The sequence below is a fragment of the Numenius arquata genome, chromosome 9, assembly GCF_964106895.1.
Source record: "Numenius arquata chromosome 9, bNumArq3.hap1.1, whole genome shotgun sequence".
NCBI lineage: Eukaryota > Metazoa > Chordata > Aves > Charadriiformes > Scolopacidae > Numenius > Numenius arquata.
In genome coordinates this window covers 38,680,737-38,705,813 of record NC_133584.1, presented here as the reverse complement: position 1 = coordinate 38,705,813, position 25,077 = coordinate 38,680,737, and the positions used below count along the sequence as shown (strand labels likewise).

The following is a 25,077-nucleotide window of genomic DNA, read 5'->3' as shown; positions in this document are numbered from 1 at the left end:
AGGTCTCGCTGAGCTGGTCCTAGACTTCATTATACATGTTTGTCATAGGAAGGGGTGCTCAGTGAAGGTGTTTTCTCATTCTTACAAATGAGGGTTTTTTTCTTTTTAAAGAAACACTACTTATTAAAATATAGCAAACAGTTAACAAGCTAGGTATAATCACAGTTCCTAGATTATTTCTCACGAAACCTGAAGCATTCTATGATATATATACACAGAAAATCCTGTGACAGCCAAGGTCTTACTCTTAGAGTAAGACTATCTTCAATCATTTGCAGCCTAAATAAAGTGTTTTATTAATTTTTTTTTTTAATTTTTGGTGGGTTAGAAAGAACATTTTTTCCGCTACGTTTCTAGATAAATATTTGCTTAAAGAAAAATTTCAGTAATATTGCATTTTGCCTTACAGAAGCAAATCAAATATTTAGCAAGATTTTTAAAACAATGCTTTCTTCAGAGTTTACTGACTTCAGTGATAACATCACTTAACAGCTTATTCACACATTTCTTCAGAAGGATATACTCAAAGAAAACATCAGTTAGAATTTGTGGACTTGGCAGTGTTAACAGTTGGACTCATTGATCTTATGGGTCTTTTCCAACCTAAATGATTCTATGAATAGTGTCCGAGGTGCATCAGCCATCACATCATTTAAACAATTCTACCTTCACCACTGCAAAAGGATGGTTACTTAAAGTAACATAGACAGGAAAATAAAACTTAAACTCAGTTGCGCCACTGGGAAGGTAATATGAAAGACTGACTTATTGCTCATTTAAAATCAGGAGTTTGATTTTTTTGTAACCAGAATGCAGGTGTCATGGATCAAAAGGCTTCAGAACTAATGGGCAATATAATTCTCATGTCCTGATCCTTCCAGTGAAAAAATACAGAAAACTGTTACAAAAATCAAATGCTTCTATAAAAATTTATCAGTGTTGCTCAAAAGAAAACCTCGTAACATCTGTTGCTGTCTAGCTATGTTGTATCTTTCTTTCAGACCATCATTTGCAGAAACTTTACAAATTATGGAGAATGCTTAAGAATGCCAGAGATCTCAGTTGTAGATTTTAACAGGACAATCTGAGTATTTCAACACTTCCTGAAATATATAAGGCAAATTAAGAAACTAGAATAATTTTGGTTTAAGAGAGTGAAAGGACTATCCTAGGTAATGCAGGTGGACTACTAAGTTTGTGGTGCATACACTGCGGCACTTTCTATGTTAAAAACAAGTATCAAAAAGACAGCAAAGGGAGGAAGTCTTAACTGGCAAAAAGCTATTGCAAATTTCCATTTACTTAAAATGATTAAGTTGTTCTGTTCAACTTTCTACTGAGCTGTATCTGCTAAGAAGCAAAGATTAGGATTGATTTTTCAACTGAGATTCAACTCCATTCAGTTCCATTGTTTGTTTATTTTTTCAGTGGAAGGAACAAAGTTCAAAGAAATACCTTCCAGAAGTAAACAGAACAACAGACATTGATTTTATGTCTGTGAGGTATAATTGAGGATAATGATATCAGGACCTGGTTGAAAACTGTGAAACATGCTTTTATAAAATAAAAATAGGACATTAGAAGCAGAGTTATGCAATTAATATAAAAATTAAAAAGGCATAAGATTTAACAAATTTGTATTCCAACAATCTGGACTTTTTGGTTTTGTTATTTTGTTAATTTAGGAGGGAGAAGAAGAGTTATGTAGTGGTACATACTTACCCTTTTTCATACTCTTCACTAAGCCTCTGTTGTTTGCGATTGTTTAATAAAGGATAGTGATATAGATGGAAATTTGATCTTGCCTGCTAATATATAAATACGCAATACGCTCAACTAATTGAAGCGTATGACCATGATATTACATTCTTCAAGTCCATGTGTATTTTCTAGAAGAAAAGTGGGTTCTTTCTGCCACCTCAACCTTTATACAAAACTCAGGCAAAGATATTCTCCACTATTAAAAATGACTTTAAAACTGTTGTGGCAATTATCTGTAACTTTGCATACCTCTTTCACGCTATTAGTAACTCAAGAAAGCTCAAGGATGTTGAAACTTAGAAATGCCTGCTGTAGGCTTAACTGAACAGTATATTCTGAAAAGGCCAGACATATAGGAAAGGTTTCTTGCCTGAAAATGATTGACTGACATTTGCCCATCCACAAAACTAACCTGCACTGTATGGCACCACAAACACATTCATTCATACATTATGGTGAAACTCTCTGACACTTCTCCACAGAACCAAATAGCTTTAACATACGAAAATATTCACATGAAATATATTTATTGCCTGTCCTCCAAAATCACACACTTGAATAATTTGTCTGAATTATAGTACACAGGAACAAAATACAAAAAGAAAGCAATATACATTAAATAGATACAAGAGAGAAGCTTAGAGTAAAATAGGAATCTCCAAGTTTTCCTTGAACGACTTATGAGTTTTCTTTCAAAAGATTATACTGTATATAATGATTTCCCTGAGCATATATCTAATTGTGAGAGTCCTAGAAAAGCCTAATCCCATTCATTTCTTTCAGCACAGGTTTTATCAAATCTCCAAGTAGTAACAAGGTTTTATATCAATATTGGTAGTGCAATGACATTTATAAGCTAGTTGTATTTGTAAAAAATTGCACTGATTTAAGGTTTACGAAGTATAATAGATATATGCTATGCTGACATTTATCTGAGCAACTGAAATATGTTTTTGAAAGTATTTTTCTACTAGTCTCGGGAGGAAAGAAGTATCTTGTTCCAAACAACACTATAATGAGGAGCTTAAAGCTTTACTGCTCAGTTGAGCGTCAATACAAATTAAGGTTGTAAACTTGACATTTTCAGCTGCTTGCAGGGGCTGATATACTTCCTGATATCTCCAAGAATTCTTAGTAAATTAAAATTATATAAAATGCTCAGGATTATATCACTGAGTTGCTAGATTTCTTTTATAACACTTATGAATTAAAGGACAGCCCAGTGAAATAACTTCATTAGTTTATATAACCATGTAAAGGCAGGAATAAAAAGTGAGTTCTAAACAGGCTACACAACAGATGTTGTTATACTGGTTATCAAGAAGTCTGGAAGTCAAAAGAATAAATATTTTTATCAGACTAACAGGTTTACAGGCTTGAATGGCAGAAAAATCTCAAGCTTAATAAAATTCTAAAACGGTCACGCATAAAAGTCCAAGCTGACTGTCATCTGCTGCTATGTCAATGTGGTATGGTTGATGGGAACACAAGCACGGAAGAAGCCTAATGATCGCCTGGCTGGACAATCCACCTTGGACCTTAACAGCCATAACAAACTTGTTTTTAGATGTGGCAGTCCCATGACATGAGTGGAATAAGTCAAAATCAGGCACATTATTCACCTTATCATTCCTTTTTTTGGCTGTGTCTCTAGGCCCTGTCAAGAAGGTGTCCAGGGCCAACTTTGTGACCTGACATCACTGTTTGATATTGTTAAAAAGAATAATGTCATATTACCATGTTACATTATCCTGACCTGGATACGCATGGCAACAACTATGTCTATCTCATCCATATAACACATAAATGTATGCTTGGACCTATATTAAGAACTAGCATAAACCAAATCTTTCTCTTGATTCAAATCTGCCTAAATATTACCTCAGACCACAAGCTGCTGGGCAAATTTGTGCATGAGTAGTCTTCGCTTGTGGTCAAAACACAACTGAAATGCAGCCCAAGAGAAAAAGTAACTTTAAAAAAATGCATGATTTTAAGAATTATTTTAATGAAAAGTTATTTACCTACTGTATCTGAAAATAGTCTCTACTTTAGCCCATGACCATCAACAGATTGCAAGAAAAGCTTCCATGTAAAAATCCAGTCTTAATATGTCATTGGTAGAAATACACTTTGTCTGTTGGTGTTACAAGATTAAGCTGTGTCCTCAAAATGGTGGTATGCTGATATTATTAATGTTTTCATCCTCAGGATTACACTTTACGTACGCTACCTCTATTTAAGTGCTGTTCTTTATGTATATAGTAATATTAAAAAAAAATAAAATCAAATTTCAGAGTCACTGTATTGGCAAGACTGGAATTTAAGTTAGAGCTCAGAAAAATTTCTTTCAATAAACAGTTTACTCATTTACAGAATGACAGAATCATCTTGGTTGGAAGGGACCTTTGAGATCAAGTCCAACCACAAGCAAAACACACCACCACACCACAAACAAAACCACCAAACACCAAAAACAAAACCAAAATAAAAACCACACAAATCAAACACCCACAACCACACACCACACCCACCCACAAACAGACACAACCCAACAATCTCGGGCACTAGAGCATGCCCTGAAGTGCCATGTCTACACGTTCCTTAAATACCTCCAGGGATGGCGACTCCACCACCTCCCTGGGCAGGCTATTCCAGTGCCTGACCACCCTCTCAGTAAAGGAATTCTTCCTAATATCTAATCTAACCCTCCCCTGCCGCAACGTCAGACCATTTCCTCTGGTCCTGTCATTATTCCCTCGGGAGAAGAGGCCAACACCCACCTCTCTACAACCTCCTTTCAGGGAGTTGTAGAGGGCAATGAGGTCCCCCCTCAGCTTCCTCTGCTCCAAACTAAACATGCCCAGTTCCCTCAGCCTCTCCTCATAGGACTTGTTCTCCAGACCCCTCCAGCTTGGTGGCTCTCCTCTGGACACACTCCAGCAGCTCAATGTCCTTCCTGTAGTGAGGGGCCCAGAAATGAACACAGCACTCGAGGTGAGGCCTCACCAGTGCCCAGTACAGAGGCACCATCACTGCCCTGCTCCTGCTGGCCACGCTATTCCTGATACAGGCCAGGATGCTGTTGGCCTTCTTGGCCACCTGGGCACACTGCTGGCTCATGTTAAGCGGGCTGTTCACCAACACCCCCACATCCCTTTCTGCTAGGCAGTTTTCCAGCCACTCTTCCCCCAGCCTGTAGCGTTGCCTGGGGTTGTTGTGACCGAAATGCAGGACCCGGCACTTGGCCTTATTAAACCTCATCCCATTGGCCTTGGCCCATTGATCCAACCTGTCTGGGTCCCTCTGTAGGGCCCTCCGACCCTCAAGCAGATCAACACTCACACCTAAAATAAGTTATTTAAATAGTTTTAAAGTATTTTAAATAATACTTATTTAAAATAAGTATTTTTGGTCAACCTAAACCAGTTTAACCAGAAGGCTCAGAAGATACCAGGCCCTGTTCTAATGCATATTTAAAACACGTTCAGACTGAAGCAACATCAACAAGAGAAACTGGCAACAGCTTTCACCAAGATTACCATTTAGCATGGTTATGTTAGTCTCCCAGGAGATGACATATGAGGATTTCAGATATGTGAGATATGGAGAAATACACTGGAGTCTTTCATAACCTTACTAAATACCCAGGTAAAACAAACAAACAAACAAATATATATATATATATATTAGAGAAATAATGAGAACTTAGAGTCCAGTCTTTTAATTCCTTTACTTTCTAACCATGGAATTCTGAAAACTGTCTTAACAACAGCCTAAATGTTGGTTTTTACTCTGAATAAATTTCCTTCTCATTTTTTTCTGGTTCTGTAACAAAACCTGAAAATTATATTTAACACAGCCTTTTCTACACAAGTAGCCACACACACAAGCATTCACTGATAAATGCTAGAGTTTTTTTTATCATGAAATCTCAGCTGTGAAATACATAGTGTCACTAATTTCTCTATGTCTGTGGCAGAAGACAACATCCATTTTAGCGACACTAACTATGTATAATAGCATATTTTGTTTTCCTTCTCTTTACTTAATGAAGATTCATGGAGTGACACCTGGTCATGCTGGCTTCAGTAAGGAAAATTGTCATAGACTACATTGGAAAGAGGATTTCAGCATAGATCCTTTGATATACTTAAGCGTGATATTACAATATATCTGTTTCTTCAAGGACAGAACAATTTTAATTTCTGGCCTTTTCACAGAAACTGTAGATGCTTTCAGAGAATTCTTTCAGAAATGCATTGAACCATTCTGTTAAGATGTCTGGGGATCTATAGCAGAGAATGAAGGACTTTCAGAAACAGTCTATACAATAGCCTTTTAAGAAAAATAACATTAGGTGCAGATTATTCTTCAGCATTTTAAATTGTTTAATATGAATTAATAGCTTTCTGGTTTAGCAATAATTATAATATTCTAATACTGTTTAGAAAGTTTAATATCAACGTTAAGGTTGCCTGTGGCTTTTTGCATTTTACTTATTAATAATGTACCTACATATAGGTAATGTTTAAATTATTTTTTTCTTTATAATACATGATATATGATGACGACTTACAGGAACAATATCAAGACAGCTATTGTATTTCCTAACATAGTAGCTGTTTATCAGCTTCGTCAAGCTTATCTCAACCTTAGTTTTATCATCTGTGTTTCCATAGCTCACCTTCCATTGCATACAATGATACAGGTACAGTGCTATTCCTCTATACTCAAAACTATTACTAGTAACTATTTCTTGGGGACCTATGTCTGAAATATTTCTTGTGGATCCAACTATTGGAGACTGCACATTTTTCTTCCTCAGATTGCATTATACAGTCCAAAATGCCTGACTGATAAGGCAGACTACAGACTAAGGCAGACTATTTGTCTTAAAGTAATATCAACTGTACTGAAAATCAAGAAAAGAAATTTGAGTAATAGGAATGCAGACAGCATATTGTTAGTAGCACTACATATTTCTGACATTAAGATGTTTCTGAAGGTGAGCCAAACAAGAGACATAAGATTATGGAAAGAATTGTTCTTCCCTTAATCCCTTAAGAAAACTGTAAACAGGATTAAATTTACTACTTGTATACAAAATCTGTGATGCTTATCAATTAATTTACAGCCATCATTTCATGCAATTTTTAGGTGGACACCATATTGTAGGATTGGTGAACTGCATCAAACTGCTCTATTTCATAAGTGAGACGAAGCTCAGCTTTCTCTTTTCTATAGACAATTTTCTATAAACTATGAGTCTATGATGTCTTGTAAATATTAATATAAAAATTGATTTTACTGTAATAGATACAAAGGCAAGATTCAGTTGGTCATTTGTAAAATATTGCCCAAGAGGGTGAACAGTCATTTTCTAATCCCGAGCTAAACTCATACTTTTTAGTAAAAAACATTCAAATAAGGATGCCCTTTACTGTGTCTCTGTAGACCACGTATAAGCCATCAAAAACTGCAGTTTGCTTTCTTTTTAGCTAGCTGCAATCACAGAGACAATGTCTTTGAGGTCACATGTCACAATCCATTAACTTTCTCATGATTAAAATGAGATTTTATTTTTGGACAGGTTCTTTGACTGTTAAACAAAGAGGAAGCAGAATCATTGAAGTATCTTGTGGCAGAATAAGATTTTACACTTGGCCTAAAGCAGGAGATATGTTGAGAGCACAGATGAATACAAGTTTCGTCAACAGTAAAAGAAGATGAGAAAATTCTAATAAAAGTAATGAGAGGATTGGGGTAAAACAGAAAAAAATTATAAATCACCTTCATATTCAGACATTTACTACACTTCTGAGATTGTAAATATTTCACATTTTATAATTCTGCAATTAATCTCCAAAACTACAAAACCACAGAGTGACTCACAATTGGTTGCAAAACAAGACTGAAAGCCAGAATCTAACCATCAAATGATAACAATATACTTCATAACAGAGATGCCACTACTACTGCAAAATTCACAATGTATACTTCAGGTGTTTCCAGAAAGTCCCCAGAAGTAAGAGGTTGAACTCCATAAATGAAATAAGATTTCTTTGGTAAGTTAGACAAATTCAGAGATGAAAACAGGTACCTTTAGATTAGAAACACCAGAACGATAAATGATAGCAGAAAAATAACTCAGCAGATAGATTTAAAATTTTGAACTTTTTCATAGAGGTACAATGAGATAAAGTTCATAATCTTGGTTTGAGGAAAAAATGTAAAGTGTCAGATACATAACTTGTGCCAATACTCTCTTTCTGCTATGTACTCTCTATTTCCACTACATGTAATTCACAGATGGACTCTATAAAGAAAATACGTTATCTTAATAAACACGGTCCCTAGAAATGACACAAGCGAAAAAGACGAAACTGTGAAAGAAGGGATGAGAAGGGGTGGGATTAATTTAAAGAATATGTCATTGCCCTCAGGCAACACAGCACACTTGAGCTGTGTAACTGTATAAACTGAATGTGTTGCAAAATGTCTTAAGATACCTTGATGTCTTAGCCAGAGTAATGCTGTGGGCCTGGATCTGCTTTTATACTCACAGCTCTGTAACATTGCACTTAAGCAACTGTGATAGTGTTTTCAACAACCTCTGTGATGGCACTTTTTTTTTTCCTTGTTGTTCTTATATTGTTATTCTCATGGCCATGGACCTGCAAATCCCATTAGTGTTGCTGTGGCAGATTCTCATGGGAAGCGACTGCCATCATGAGAATCACTCCTTCTTTCTCCCTCTGTCCTTACTTCTTGTTTTGTAGATTTAAGTTCACATTAGAGAAAACCGAAACAAGCTGCATACAAAAGTAGATAATAGTAATTTAAATCATCAATAAATGTTACCCAACAATTTATGCACACAGAAACTTAACAACCCATGAATGTACAACACTTGATCTAATTTGAACACTCCAATCAGTACCGTGAGTGGGAATAACCAATGGTGAGTCTGAGTGAGTCCCAAAGAAAAGTATATAGTGCTAGGGAAAATCATGGTGAAAATGTAATCCTAATCACCATCATCATCACCATCTGCTTCAATGGAGACATGACCTGCAGAAGGACAGCGGTGTGGAGAACCAACACTGGGTTTTCTGGCTGACCATTGGGAAGCATTTTCCCTTCTTGTTCCTTTCATCAATGGGGTTCACAATATGCCATCAGCCAGAGACAGCACTTAGGAAAACCTGCACAGGCAAGCCTGTTTTAATGGCCTTAGTGCAATAAATGTGTAGTTAGCTTCAAGTTTAGTAAACATCTACATAACTTTTCACTCTTTATTTTGGTGTTGAAACAGTAAGATATCTACAGGTGAAATGAAACACCTAGAGTGCTTCAGTTTATGGAAAAAGTTTAGGGAGAATTCCAACTTTTCTAATTAAGTTACTTTGAGTTACTGAACAGTGAACAGTCTCTCAATGTTTTGCAGCATCTTTTGTACAAAAGTAATTTTGACAAAATTACTGTCAAATCATTTTCACCATATGTGCCCATAAGTATTGAAAATAGCATTAACTGGTTTTGTCCTTGTCCTTAAGGTGAACTAATTAATATGGAAATTAACCAAAAGTGATACCATATGTTAATAAGCAAGAGCTCTTTATAGCTGCAGGTCTATGCAACCTATTAAAATGGAAAATATCAGTACATGCATACATACTAACAGGTATCAGGTATTTTTTATTAGAATGAATCAACTCCAGAAAGTATCAAACTGAAGCTCACAATCAAGAAAAATTAAAGATGCGTATGTTGCCAAGGTTCTCATCTGTTTGACACAGAAGCAACACAAACAAAGCAAGGGTACTTTAGATAATTTTGGGGGGGTTAAATTTCCATAATCTTCTTAATTTTCACAATCAAATACAATATATCTGTTCCGCTGTTTTTGTTACATGGCAGTTTTGATTTAAGTCTGTGAAAACTAACCATAATTTTCAAATAATACACAAGGTAAGGAATTAGACATGTTATTGGAATGTAACATTTAAAATTTTTCAAATATGATAGAAATTTGTAGTTCTGAAAGAAAGAAATCTGAAAGAAATTTGACCTTCAAGCAAAGAGCACTAGAACAATAGCTTTTATTTTAACTTCAGATTCTTTTTAGTTATTTTGTGGTATTTGCAATTCTGTATCTCCATTAACCATTAATAAACAATATCAAAACTCTAAATTTGTGAAAAGGCTAAACACTTATTTGAAATAAATTTGTTGGGATATAACGAAAGAATTTACCACAAGAGTTTAAAACAGTTAATTTAGTTCGTACCTTGATAAACAGCTTTGAATCCTGGTGAGCCAATGCTGTCATCAGATTGTAAATGAAGCCACATCTGGTTGCTCATGCTCACAATAAGATCAGGAACACTAGATCCAGTGAGCCTGTATGTTGGATAAATTGCAAAGTCACTTGCAGAAGCATGAATTGCTGCTGTTACTACTACTACTAGAAAACACAGACTTTTAAACTATTAATATAATACTTGGGCCTATGTACAATATGTTGCCCTAATGTTCTGATCAGTTGTTTTTTTTTTTTTTGATAAAATTAACTAGTCTGTATCGATTAGAACAATGTGAAATCTTAGAAAGGAAAAAAACCCAACATCTTGAATGACTGCATTCAAGTTAACACTGATTAAACACTTTTAATAAAGCTGTTCCTACTAAAAGCTTTCATTAAGTAATTAAGCTATTAGAGCTGTGAGGGACTGTATGAGTTAAATAGTTTTCACTTTTTTAGTGTTGATTTTTTTGCCATGCTTTTTGAAAGTGAAGGAAGCTGGTTTACACACCTTACAGCACATGTCCAGAACTTACTAGAACCTCATCTACTCCATTCAAATAACTCACAAAGATCTCTTAAATTTAAGCAGAAACTGCTATTTCTCATACAGTAATGTGTGATAACTATGTATAGGTATGTACATTTCAATACAACACATATGAGGCAAACTGGGGAATCCCACCATAAAACCTTAGAGCTTCTCAGTAATTTCCTTTGTACATCTATGATTCTGGTATCTTAATGCAAAAAGATGTGTGTCAAAAAAAATGATTAAGGAAAAAAATATCTTTGTATATTACTTCTTAATGGTGAAAAAAGCCCACCATGTAATCAGGTTCCTGTACTGTATCTGAACAACTGTTCAGATCTTTGCGATAGCTTTGCAGTCTTTCAAAAGCTAGTGGGAAAAGTCACACAAAAAGTGGCTGCAGAATATCTCTAAGCTGGTATCAGATATGAAAACAAAAAACGTCACTAGAAGAGTACATCTGCCTTGAACTCCACATAGAGCTCCACGTGTCAGAAGCTTTGGGATGGAAGCTACAGGTACTGCATTAACTGTAGTTGATGTAAGGAAATAGTAATGACTTTGTCTCTTTAATTTATGTAGACTGTGTTTTGCTCAAATGGATGACATACTGGATTCTCTGTCTTTCTTCCAACTCTCAGCCTTGACTATGATAAACAAATATGTGTGAGATTAATAAAATAAATACCATGCCAAAAATAAATACCATGCCAAACTGAGACAAGGTGTCCCAGAAACAGAATTTCTCACAAAAGAAGATTGTTTGCAATTCAGGAACAGAGACCTGGAGACCAGGCATTCAGACAGACTGGCTGGGTCTCAAATCATTTCATGTGGAGATGCACAATCCTAGATTATATCTATATGAAAGAAGTTAAAAATGTTGAGGCAATTGATGCAACTGATGAAGTAATGAAAGTCAAACTCAAGCCAAGGTTTTCAGCACTCTAAACAGACTCACAGGTCAGAGAAGACAACTGAGAGAGAGAAACTTTTTGCACCAGTTTTGCTCTCTCATCTTAGTTATCCAAATGAAACCAGAGCCAGGCTTTTAAGAATGGTATCTAGGACCAGAAAAGCTGTTTGCTTCTGTATAGCTTCGGATACATAGGCAGCACAAAACGGTCTCAAGAAATACTCGAATTCAAAATGTTGATGGCACAAGCATGGCACCAAACTATGAGTATGATCATAAAAATAATAATACATTACTATTAAAAAATTCAGAAAGAAGAGTATTTTAAGTAATGTGAAATAAAATAAGTTACCACGAAGTCAGATTTAATAATGTTTGAGATATATAAAAAGGCAGCCTGTTTTTTTTCCCAGTTATGGAAGGGTAGGTTGTTTCCCAACACCCCAGTAAGTTTCCTAACTGTGTGTTCATAGAAAAAAAAGGATAAGGATTTACTACAAAAGCATTTCTCTGTCATGGATGGTTGTCTGTGTACTGAAATACCTGACATAAGCAGCTGGGGTTGAATCACTATTTGCAAATTCTTCTTTGTATCAGGGAAAAAAAAAAAAGCAAGTTTTCTATGCAAGAAAATTTAAAAGATTCATGCTTTAAGGGAATAATTTAAAAAAAAAAAAAGAAATTAAGTTTTAATTTAACTGCTGCAAGACAAATATAAATCATAGCATTTGAAGGCAAAGCAGACTTTCTAAAGCAGCATGTTAGCTTAATTTACAAGAATTTAAGAACATAAAACAAGGCATTGCAGAAAATGTTCTCACTGGTAATCTTCACCTCACAGACGATTATCGCTAGTGAATTATTTTGTAAGGGTAGTCACTAACTTCTAGCCAAACTCTGTTAAATATGAGAAATAACTGAAGCCAAAACTTCATCACCTAAACATATTTAGATTAATTTTCAGTAAGTCCTATTGCTGTATTTCCAGAGCTAATCAGCTCAGCATCCATATCCTGTAAAATATTATTGCTAAATTTTCAACAAGGCTTACAGATGAAGCATTTGTTAAAAATCATCAATTAATGGGCATAACCCCGATTAATTAAGCTGCTGATAGTAAGACTTTCTAAAAAGTGAACTATACAATATTAAAATTAGACTTTTAGTAAACTAAATCCCAATATATCCCTACTCAAAATGAGAACTACAGTCATAGAAACACGTTAAATTGATTTGCGATATTTTGCTCTTCATCAAAGTATATTGTTTGTTGTACTGTCTCAGTGTTATTTTACATGAACTTAAAAGACTTTTTCTAATTACTTTTCTATTTTCTTCCAAAAATTAAATTTGATCTGAATAATCTATATTTTATTTTTTTTCTCCTTTTTAAAAATCAGTATCCCTTCCTATTCTCCTCTAGCTATAGTGCTACAGCTTTGAAGTTACACAGGTAATTGCTAATGGTTAAGAGTTTGAACGCTATAGAAAGCTTGTGCTGGACTGATCATTTATATATCGTGATCCTTGTCACTCCCTCAGTCTTCTTCCCATCAGGTATTTAAAGGTCTCCTGTTTACTGCCCTGCCATTAGCCAGTTTCCAATGTTCATTGGATGGCTGGCTTCTAAACATCCTGGTGTAACTGAGCTCATGGTAAAGTCTGAGTACTAAGTTTACAATAAAGCACCCAGAAGTAGCTACTCTCTTGTGTGCTTTAGCAGCTGAGAGCTGGAAAATTTTGCATGAGGCTGAGGCTGGTGTGTTCAGACGTGACAATTTTATACAGGGTGGAAAGGTTCATATCACTTAGAAATGAGGTTTGGATTTAGAAATGTATTTATTTTTGCATATTTAGTTCAGACTAAAATGTAAAAGCTATGAAACTTTAGAAAAGCGTGAGTTTCTACAGTGATATTTGTAGAATTTCTGCAGAAATGCTGGCATTTCCGTTGCCAACAGAAACTTGCTCAGCATAAGAAAAGCTATATTTTTTTTAAGAGATCCTGAGAAATTATAGATTAAATCTAGCCAGAAAGTCTTTGCTATAAGCGGCTTCATTCCCTTGAGAAGAATAAAAAAAACTGCAAAGTGCTGCTCAAACCTCATTAAATATAATAGAAGTTATTAAAGCCAACTAATAGAAAATTTTGGTAAGACAATCACTTTGACATTTAGTTATGAGCTTTCTCATGATAATGTAGTCTACAAATGGACCTAGAGTTTTATGAGCAAAGTTACTTTGCATCCACAGAAGACCTATCTGTGACGCAGTTTAAATACAATGTATTTTATAATAATCCAGCGTTTAATAACTGCAAAAATGCTGTCACAATAGAAATTCAGATCCATTACTAATTATTGTGACACTGGTTTCCTATTTGGGCCTTCCTGTATTTCCACTGTTTTTAAGTTATTAATCATTTACTTCATGATTTTCGGGATAATGCTAATGTGCAAAGTATTGCAACTCAAAAGGCAGATAAATTGATTTTCATAGACATTGTTTTCATCAAAGATACAATTTACAGTAAAGATGGACCAGCAAACACTGTACCGTAATCCTAAGTGATAGGCTAGAGAGTAATAAGGACAGAACAGCTGCAATTTTAGTCAAAAATCATACTGAAGGAAGGGCTAGAATAGTGCCGCATGTCTCTAGTGAGAACATTGTACTAGTGCTAGAAATGCCAATGATAGATTCTGAAGTGGATGTCTGCCACAGAGATCTTCAAAATGTTATTAAAGTGAAAAATAGTTATAGGAGGTGATGTGCGTATAGGGGTTGCCTTCTTAAGATACCAAAAATAGCAATTAATATGAGCCAAGACTATTTTAGATTTTTTTTTTAAGTTTCTTTTTTAGGTAGTCATGGAAAATAAATGTGGAGTACGTAGCTACAGGCTAAACCCCTTCAAATAGAAAGGCAAACAAAAGAAATTTGACAATTACTTGATAACTAAAAAGGCAAACTTTGATATGTGAAGTACTCACAGTGTAGCAATAAGAATGAAGAATTTTGGGGTACCAAAGGTACTATGTTCAAAACCTTTTGGGATCCCTGCAAGCCAAAATATACCCCAATACGAAAAGGAAAAATTGCAAACCCTTCCGTCACTCCCACTTCAAGTCTTTTCTTGTTAACTTAAAGTCTAAGCTCTTAAAACAGTTGGGTTTTTGGTTCTTATTTTCTTTTTCAGGTACTCAGAACATGGAATTCAATTTGCTCAGCAATAGCTAGTTGCTGTTGCAAGACAAGAAACACATACGTCATGCAAATGTACTTTGTATTATGTACTTTATATTTGATAACATAGTTCAGAAGGTAGCCATTAGTAGATATTATATGTCATAACAATAAGAATAAGTTTTATTTGCTCATAAACAAATAAGAAAAATGAAGATATTGTCCTAAGACTTGTTCATCCAAAATTGTTCTAATTAATTTTAAAAAAATTCTGTGGGTAAGTGCACTAATTTTTAATAATTACGTAAAAAAAACATTTCAATAATTTACATGTATTTAAAAACATCAAAATACAAAACTATTTATTCTTTATTGATTCTTTTTTATTATTGATTGAAAAAAGAATTAAAATGACTGATTGTTTTTTATCAAACTTGTTCAATTCTGTCTTTATCCAGTATATTTCTGTGTAATTCCAAGTAATGTTATTATGAAATAAATGCTGCTAGTTTCTCTTATTTAGTCATTGCTGATTTATTAACCCCATAATTTTGTTTTGTATTCTCTGATCAGGATTCATATGCTAACTTAACCCTCTAAAAGCTGCAACTAAAATATCTTGAGACCACAAGCTCCTATTATGGAGGAAGGAAAATGAGCATATGTAACTAAAACGTGATGGTTAGGGTAATGTGATTAATCAATCTGTACAGGATTCTATTTTTGCCACTAGCCCAGACAGTGTTAAAGACCTATATGCTAAGATTAGATACCTAGTTTAGAATTTTCCTTAATATTTATGTAGATCCTACACTTTCTAAGTTTATATTATAATGTATTATATTAATCCATGAAGTATGTTTAACTTTACTGAACAGTGCCCTATGTCCTTTCATGAAAATTTTGCTTACAAATCCAATTTTAAGCATAAAAATTTTGAAATTAAGCGATGTTTTATTTATTTTACACAAATTGTATTTTCTGTTGTTGTAGGCTGAAATCTAAGCCTTTTTTTATTCCTTTAATTGCTTGTGAATACAACTTGGGTTGTACAGTTAGTACTTCTTTCTTAAAAGAAAATTTTTCGCTTTTAAAAAAAAAAAATCTTATCAGTCCTCTGCAGTTTTTAGTCTCTGATAGAAAAGCCTATAAAGATGCTACTAAAGGTCTGGAGTGAGTTTTTTAATGAACAATTTTCTTTGACGGTACTTGAATTTTAAGTTTACGTTATATAAACAAGTTACATAAATTAAAATTGCAAAGTTAAATAGATATCTCCTGACCCAGAAGAAACAAAATATGACAACAGATTTCCAACGATAATAGCTGAAGTTCTGTACTTACACATACAACACTGTTCTGGTATCACCAACTTTCCCAGCATCTCCAACAGTAAGAGTATCATAGCCTCTTTCCAGTTCAAATTCTTCAAAAGCAAGCTTTATGACCTATTAAAATTAAATAAGTCAGTTATTTCAAAGCACACCCACAGGTTATCTGGTCTATTCTAGTCTTAAATTATTTGGCTACCATAGGTCAACTCATGAAGCACTCACTCATGATGTCATTATTTGATTTGAGAAAAATATGTAGAAAAGCAGAGGTGGAAAAATTTCTGTATTTACTAGTAGCAAGAGGGAGGTCTTATATAAAGACCTTATATAAAACTTACATAGCACAATAGTGGAAGTATACGTAATGAAAACATTTTCATATGTTGAATCATACAATAAAAATATGGCAGGTATGAACTATCAATTCATAAGAAGGTGGAAGAGGCTGGTGCACAGACATACAGAAGCAGAAATTTCCTTACATAAATTACTAACACAAAACCATGACTTCACACATGAATTGTCCAGAAAATTAAAAATGTATCCCTCACAATTGTTCGAAAAAGTATTTATAAGTTACTGAAACTGTAATTTGATAAGATAAAGTATGATCATGGATTTAGTTTTGTACAGAAGGACACTTCTAAGACAAGCACGTCTTAGAGTTCTGTATTGATGACAAATAGTAGCAGGTTCTATGTGTGTATACATTTGTACACCGCACCTTTTCGTATTTTGATGCCAAGGTTTCTGCGGACAATTTGATATGAAAGTGCAAAGAGTCACAGTGATTTTCCACAAAATTATTCATTTATCTTTATACTAAATTTTGCAGATACCCCATGGCAGACTTTCACACAACTTCAGCCATTGCATCCAAATGCAATTAACTTTTATCCTGTTTTGTGGCTAAAAACAATACTTGGGTCCGATTTGGACTTTCTGTATCAACCATATTATACTGCTATTTTGGCAGCAAAATGTGAAAAAGCCAATGGTTTTCATCCATTTAAGTTTATTTCTGTGTGATCTTCAAGGCAGAATTCATCACATCCAAATTTTAGCCCTGTAAAAAGGCAGCCTCCAAGCTAAGGTAGTTGTTTAACCTTTCTCAGTATTAAAAAGGACAGCAAGCACATCTCATTTCTCCATGTTGGAATGGAAAGAGTCTAGTTCTGTCAACTTCAGAGAGGAATTTACACTACTGGAGTAGACAAGGCTTACAATGAACTATGTTGCTTCAGTTTCTAACCCAGAGAAAAGCCTGGTTTTAGTAAAATACCCATTCATCTAAGATAATATATTACCTCTTGCTATATATTCATGTGTTATTTTTCATATCTTGCTTTGCCATCTCTTCTATTTGTACGTTTATGTTTTTTGAACTATGCTAAATTTCACTCCAGGCCTAAGACTCCTTGAATGTTTTGAAGTGGAGTTAATATTTACAGGAGTGTCATTAAAAGGTAAAAGAGTGGGAGGTTTGAAGAAAAGCTGAATGGTCCTAGGATATCCATAGCTATGAAAAACATCATTAACATAAATATCTGTCTAATTCTTTTGGCAAAGTCAGAGGTTTCATTTTGTGATCTAATACAGGTCCTTTACAGCATATTTTGCAGACCTGCTAGATTTTGAGATGAAGTGTACTGCATTATCTACATTATATTTCAATAATCACTAGAATTTCAGGCAGTATATGTTGTAGATAAAATAATATACAATTCCATCTGCTCCTGGTGTATCTTCTAGTATTCCTACATTATAACAGTTGTTAACAGGCAAAATTTCATTACTAAAACAAGACTAATAAAGCCAAAGAAAAGCAAGAAAAATATGTAGAAGCATAAAAGCAGAGGTTTTTTCTGGCAATAAAAATAACTACATATATAAGATTCTTACTTTTAATGCAAATTTTATTTTATGTGTGTGGAGGAAACCTGACAGAATATTCCATGAGAAAATATGGTAATGTATTATTTAAATATGCTCCATTTGGTTAGATCAAAAAGTCTTTAACATTGCAATTTAAACACAAATCTGAATGTTCACCTCTTCAATAATAAAATAAGTTACAAAAAATTAATTGGATATAAACCACAAAGGAAAGATGTAAAGACCTGTTTAAGCTTATAGGAAATGTCACAAGAAATGTTTCTTTATGCGAAATACATTGTATGTGAAGAAATTTTAGACGTTATTAAACAAAATCTTGTTATCTTCTCTTCCATGCTAATTGTTATCCTGTGATAACAGACCAAATGGGTTGCAAAGACACTCAAATGGTTGAGAGTTAAGAGGTCTAACTTAAATTCCTTTGATCTGATTCATAAAACCCAAATTTTACCATACAAACATTAAGAAACCTGTCTAATCATGGCTCCTTCTACATTCAGTGGACAAAAGGGCACCCAGAACGCAGGTCACATTACCTGTCTTCAGGTGGACGAAACTGCCATTTAGAGTCACCCTCTCCATTGACTATATGGGTAGTTTGGAGGATTATGGGACAATAATGCTTACATAGACATATTTAGCTAAAATGAGTTCCTCTGTAGATAAAGAGCTGAATCATCAGAAGGATTTCTAAGTTTTGTTAGATGGATGGAAGGTTGTTGGTCAGTTTGTTTTTGAGAAAGAATGTAAGGTAGTTTTGTATGGATATAGATAAGAATACAGCATGGAAAAAACTTAAAAGAATTGAACCAATATCAGCAAGAACAATATAGCCATATGTGGTCAAATAATATTGATTTATATACTGGGAGAAAAAGCAGCTCTGAGACACTTCTCCAGATTCAATGTTGTTTTACAATTAAAAAAACCCCAGTAATACTAATCTAATCATCAGCATTAAATATGCTTATTCTGAACTGATTAAAATAAAGAATTAACTTTCATTAAGAAAAATTGAAAACACAAAAATTATTTCCAAACCTATTATATTTGTTTCTGGATGATCGATTATACTTCTTACAGAACAATGATCCTGTTTTCTTTCTGAAATGTATGAGACAAAATTCCCTCATAAGCAATTCAGAATGATTACTTATGATTAGATAAATAGACTGTGAAAACAAAAAAAGCTTAAAAATATGAGACACCTAAGGAGGTACCTAATGGAAGCTCTGCAAGTGAATTTCCTGTCATAATTACTTTTTCCTTAGAAGAATTTTCCTTTATCCTAGCCACTCCCACACTTCATATTTCTGCTGGCATAATTGCTATAGCAAGTAATGGGGAAAGGCAGCAGAAGAGTTGTACTAACAGAAATTTCTGTATGGACATTCTCCATGGAAGAAGCAGTAGGGAGCATGGCAAGGTGATCTATCCAAAATGCCTACGTGTACATACTCATTTCACTACTACTAAGACCTATTTTATCATCCCTTAAATATGTTATAAATTTATATATACAATATAGTAAATACAAAGTAAAAAGTGAGAGCAGTAAATTTTGTTCTAAAACACAGGGAGAAGAGGAACTACCTGTAAGGTGTCTCTTATATTTACAAGTAGATAAAGCAAACAACTTCAAAAAAGCACACATGTGCCAGTGGAAATGTGTCTTATTAAAAAACTAAAAAAAAAGTGACGCAAGAAACAGGGCCTCCTTAAAGATGAGGACATCCTTAGTGAGACTATTTGTTGCCCCAGTAAAACTACAGTAAAATATATGGAGAACAGCAAAACAGAACCTAAGATCCTTAATTTGAAGTTTTAAAATTGTAAACAGAAAACGTGTTCATTCTAAAGGCTTTTGATGAAAGCTACTTGCAACTGTTAGAAGTTACTCCATTTCATTGACATACTAGCTTCAAATATAATTTTCCTACTTTGCATCTTCTCCCTGCTGCTATGTAAAATTTGAAAGTAATATGGTCATGCAAATGTTTTTGACTGTCATTTCTTGTACAGACACCACATGCTCAAATGGATTTGGAAGCAAAAGAAGCCATTGTTACAGGCACAAACATGGAAATATTGTTATAGTCTTGCAGATTCTTAAATCTTTTTAAAATTTCTAGAAGAAATGAGCCAGATGCTTAAACCACAGCTTTAAACCAGGTTTTGAAGCATCTATTTCACTTAAAGAACAATGTAATATAGAAGCAATGTCAAAAGACAATACCAGCTTTAGAAAATATATATACAAATCCAGTATTCCTTAAAACGTTAAAAAAACAAAATGTTGTTTCCCTAGCTCAACTCCCCCTACAATGAAATGCCTTCAAGTCATTGTTACTATGCCCAAAATCCTGTTGAAGAGGAAACAGATCATTTACTAGAAATAGCAATAAAACTAGTTTACTCTCATGCACAAATTCTACACATGATTAAATTTGAATTACAGAGATCTCCTTTTCAGGAACTCAAATAACCACAAGAATGTCCATATCAAATTACCTGATCAGACAATAATCACTATTTTGAGGTTTAAGTTATAAACATAGAGGAATGCCTTATAGAAATATGAACACAATACTGAGATCATGGCAAGAGTTAGCATGAAGAAACTATATGTATGGAAACATTTTCTGAAATATGAGGGAGGCTTTTTTAAGAAAGTACCAGCACTTCTCTCTTCTCAGAGTCATACAAATACAGAGCATTTTTAAATATTGAGGAAAATGATAACTTATTATAAATACAGTTCTTAGGCATCTCTTTTTACAAGAATGTAAATGTGTAACCCAGTTTCAGTTCACTTAAGTCACCAATGAAAATAAAAAAAATCTGAAACAAAAAGCATCAGAGAAATTGTTTAATTAAACTACAACTTTATTAAATAATGTATTAGGAACTTTCCAACATTTCAAGTGTTCACAGGAAAGACGTGGCAAACACAGTTAACGGAACATGTAGAGCTATGCTGCTTGCTAGCCACTAAATATTTGCCATTTCCTCATACGCCAGTAACTGAAGCAGAAGACGAAGGATCTAAAGTATCTGACACAAAGTTGTGTCTTAATTAAAACCTGAATCCAATCCCCTGTAACCATCATTCTTGTTCATTTATTTAATGACCTATTTTCCTCTTAAACCAATGGAATGAAAGAGTAGCTGATACTCAAGATTGAATTTTGTAAAGTGAAAGACAGCAAAATGTTTCTTTGTTTTCCTTATTCCTTTCTGAAACAAGTTGTTTGTTTTTCCTCAAAGCCCTTAAAAGGTAAACCATTAATTACAGCAACATTATTCATAATTTGGCATAGGTACATCTGCAATTAATAAGATGTAAAATTAATAACTCATAACTCCCAAGTTGAAATAGGCTGCCTCCAAACAGACAAAATAAAGTTTAGGCCAAAAAGAATGGCCTGTCCTGCAAAATTTTAATTACTCCAGTTATTGTTGAGTGACAGTAAATTTACAAATAACACCAGGATTATTCTGTTTCTTATTTTGAAGAAATGTTGAAAGCTTTAGTTACTATCTTTATCCAACCATTGCAGTTACTTAAAAAGATTATAAAAAAATAAATTTGCTTATTTCTCAATATTTGCGTCACAGAATCATAGAATTGTCTAGGTCGGAAGGGACCTTTAAGATCATCTAGTCCAACCATCAATGTAACAGATAAAAACCCATCACTAAACCATGTCACTAAGCACTCTGTCAACCCACTTTTAAATACCTCCAGGGATGGTGCCTCAACCACTTCCCTGGGCAGCCATTCTCATCAACTTATTTTCCTCTTAGCCCCCACTAATGACTTGAAAATGAGCTTAATAACCACACCAGATAGAAATTAAATACAGATAAAAAGCAAATAACAGTAATAAGAAAGCAATTATAGTAATAATGTAAAATGAAGAGTGCTGATGCTGTTTTACAGAGGAAAGAAAAAATTAATAATATAATCACAAGAATAAAAACATATAATTTTCAAATCCAATAGTTTGTTTGACAACAAGTATCACCAGCTGCCTGCCCCACGCCCCAAACATTTCTCAGGTAAGGAAACACAGATTGTCCTTTTCCCCATTGCTTTTCCTTCTTTGGATTGTCTATGGCAACATAACTTTCTGAATTCTCTATATTGCATGTACTTTCCATATCCAACATAGTCATTACTCAGCAAGCTAATTAAGGCTGCTTAGTTTGAGATCTGTAAAGGAAAACAATAACAGTAATCTTAATAAAAAAATTAAAATATTTTTCTTATGTAGTAAAGGTTAAGAAGTTAAGAAGTGATTTGACACTGATCTTACAACAGCCCTATAAGGAAAAACTTTCTGATAATGTATATGTAGAGTAAGAGTGGCTGGATGTTACAATTAGAAAAAAAAAAATACAGCATCAACTGCAAAAATTAAAATAAAATTCTTGTTACTATGAAGTGCCATTTTTACTAGTAGCTGTTGATTATGTAAAATAGTTCTATAACTATAAAGTATTTAAGTAATTTAAATGCACGCACAGTAAGGCAATGAGCGCATTATTAAACACAGTTTTGTTTCTTGTGTAGAGGGAGACACACAAAAATACCCCATATAATGCTGATTTCTGAGTTAACAGAGCTGCCACAATCTGTTAGTCAGTCAGATAGGAGCTTGTTGCCAAGTTAGATGTCAATTTTCAGCAATAATGCCTAGACATCATGTCAAATTTAAGTTTTCCATTTTAACCATTAAGACATATTCCTTCTTTTTTGCTTTGTTGTATATATACGCAAATATGTTGCCATTTCTAAATACGCAGACTAGTATAAAGCATTAAAAGTGTTTTTTCAAGTCAAATACCAAAGCATAATGGATGTTTCACAAATTTACATCAGCCATATTTTTAATGAATTATCAATCAGCTTAAGTCTGACAGAGAAAATAAAAAATAAAACAATAAAAAGCAGAATTGCAAGAGAAGACAATTATTCCTACGTTCACACTAAATTATTGAAATTCATAACTTCTGGACAATTTTAAAGACAATTCTCTGATATAGTAGCACATTCTTCTATTTCTCATTTTATGCCAAAGGAAAATGCCAAGTATATGCTTTCATTTTTGCTCCTGCTGCTGCTCCAACTGTCAGAATACCAGCAGGAAACAAATAAGGAGATATAAGCTTTAAAGAAACACTGTACACTTTTTTTTTAACAGAACAATGGAAAAGAAAGCAAGAAAGCATTCATTCATTACCACCTTTCCTCACCATTAATGAAAATTAATTCAAAGTGTGCTTATATCTTTAGAGGTCTTTTTCAAAAAATCTTAAGCACTTTTTTTTTTAAATGGTGAGCAGCACCCACTTGTGGAAACAACACAGCAATGATAAAAACTAAAGAAATACTTTTAGATTTGCTGTTCAAAACAAGGTCTAATAATACGGTACTGCTCTTAAAATTTCAAAACAAAAAGCTCCCAGTTAGCATTTGTTTAAGACAAGTTATATAAAAACTAACTAAGAATACAGGAATCGCCAGATAAGAGCTTCTATTTAAATAAGGGCTGAGAATTTTACCTGTTATATGAGCCACCCAATGAACATGAATTTTTTTGGTCTCAGAAATTCCAGTAGGAGAAACATACTTATTTTACAATGTTTGACTGTTGTGTTACTTCCTACAATCTTTAAAAAAGAGCTTAATTCCATTAATTAATCCAAAGCAGATATGTGGCTTGATAGAGCACAAGAAATAAAGGGCTACACAAAGAAGTGGTTACATATCAAAGGTACATATCCATTTATACAAACATAAATCATTCTCTTGAGAGAGCCTTAGGTAGAAATCTGGAGGGTTAGATCCCAGCTCTGTTGTTATTGTGTAGTACTTCAGGCAATTCATATCAGATCCTTGAAAATTACTTTTTTAACAATGTAATTCCTCAAGAGTTTTCTGAAATTTTAATTCTTCTGACTTAAACTTCATGTAAAACATGAAAAAATGTGACAAACGTTCAGCCTTCAGAAAAGGCAGATATTAAAAATAATTCTAATGAATTCTATGTGTCCTAAAATCAAACATCATTGTGCAAGACAAATTGAGGGAATCCATATGCCTTTGTAACGATGTGTTAGCCAGTGGAATATCCAGGAGGTAATGGTAACAAAACCACCAAGTAGTGTTTGTGTTCATGACCTTAAACAACAATTCATTATGGAAAAATCTATACCCTCACAGCCAAACTAAGTAGTTTTAACTCAAATGTTATTTTTGGCTGAAGATGTTGGGTAAAGCCCATATTTCATGCATTCTATAGCTACGAAACTAAATGTTAGTTTCCTTCAGTACTAACACTCTGTCAAAAGTAGCAGAAAGGTGCATAAGCACCTGTTTTTATCTGAGAAGTAGGAGACTTCAGCTTGTTGGTTTCTTGTTATTATGGCAAAATAGTTCCAAGGACAGAAACTATTTCATTTAGAAGGGTGACAAATCTTGGCATCACACTGTATTATGCAACCAGGTAATTGAAGTGAATACTGGAAAGCCTCCAAAGGTACAGGGAGATGTCTAAATATTTAAAGAAGTAAATGCCTCAGAAAAAAATAACATATCAGTGGAATTAATTTGCTAGAAATGTATACAATCTCAGAGTTCAAATGCTGTTCAATGCTATTCAGAATAGAAAACAGAAAGGTCTGAACCATACTGGGCCGAGCTAGAAACTCTGATAAAGCAGGTATGTTACTGTGATAATGGAAGATCATATTTATGGAAATGAACTTTTAGAGGAAAAGCAAACAATCCATCGGGATATAGTCTATCCTTCTTTGGGCCAAAATCAGATGTCCACACTCAGATATTTTTTGGCATTTAAGATGGCTTTACATCCTACCTGACTTCTAACTGCCTATTCAAAAGGGTATTGATTTTCCTGTGTCATATCTGCTAGACTTGCATAGACATCTTGAATACCTGAGCATCTCATGCAGTAATAGACACCTGAGGATGGCCAAAGGAATTGTATCCCTTGTGTCCTGACATCTTTTATGTCATAAGGATGTTGCTTCATACAAAAACCCTCTTAATTAAAATGTTAAGGCATATGAATTGCTTATATATTTTTTATACATACAACATTTTCTATGTATTTGA

At 33.8% G+C, this 25,077-nt stretch overlaps 1 protein-coding gene across 1 annotated transcript in view; it reads right to left on the bottom strand.

The window, feature by feature from the left end:
* Positions 1-25,077, bottom strand: part of CSMD1 (CUB and Sushi multiple domains 1) — a 1,131,310-nt gene that overhangs the window by 301,080 nt on the left and 805,153 nt on the right. Inside the window, exons 11-12 of the mRNA XM_074153404.1 lie at positions 16,048-16,151; positions 10,055-10,167 (exon numbers count right to left, since the gene is read on the bottom strand). Coding sequence (XP_074009505.1) covers positions 10,055-10,167; positions 16,048-16,151 — 217 coding nt within the window. The remainder of the gene's footprint in view (positions 1-10,054; positions 10,168-16,047; positions 16,152-25,077) is intronic.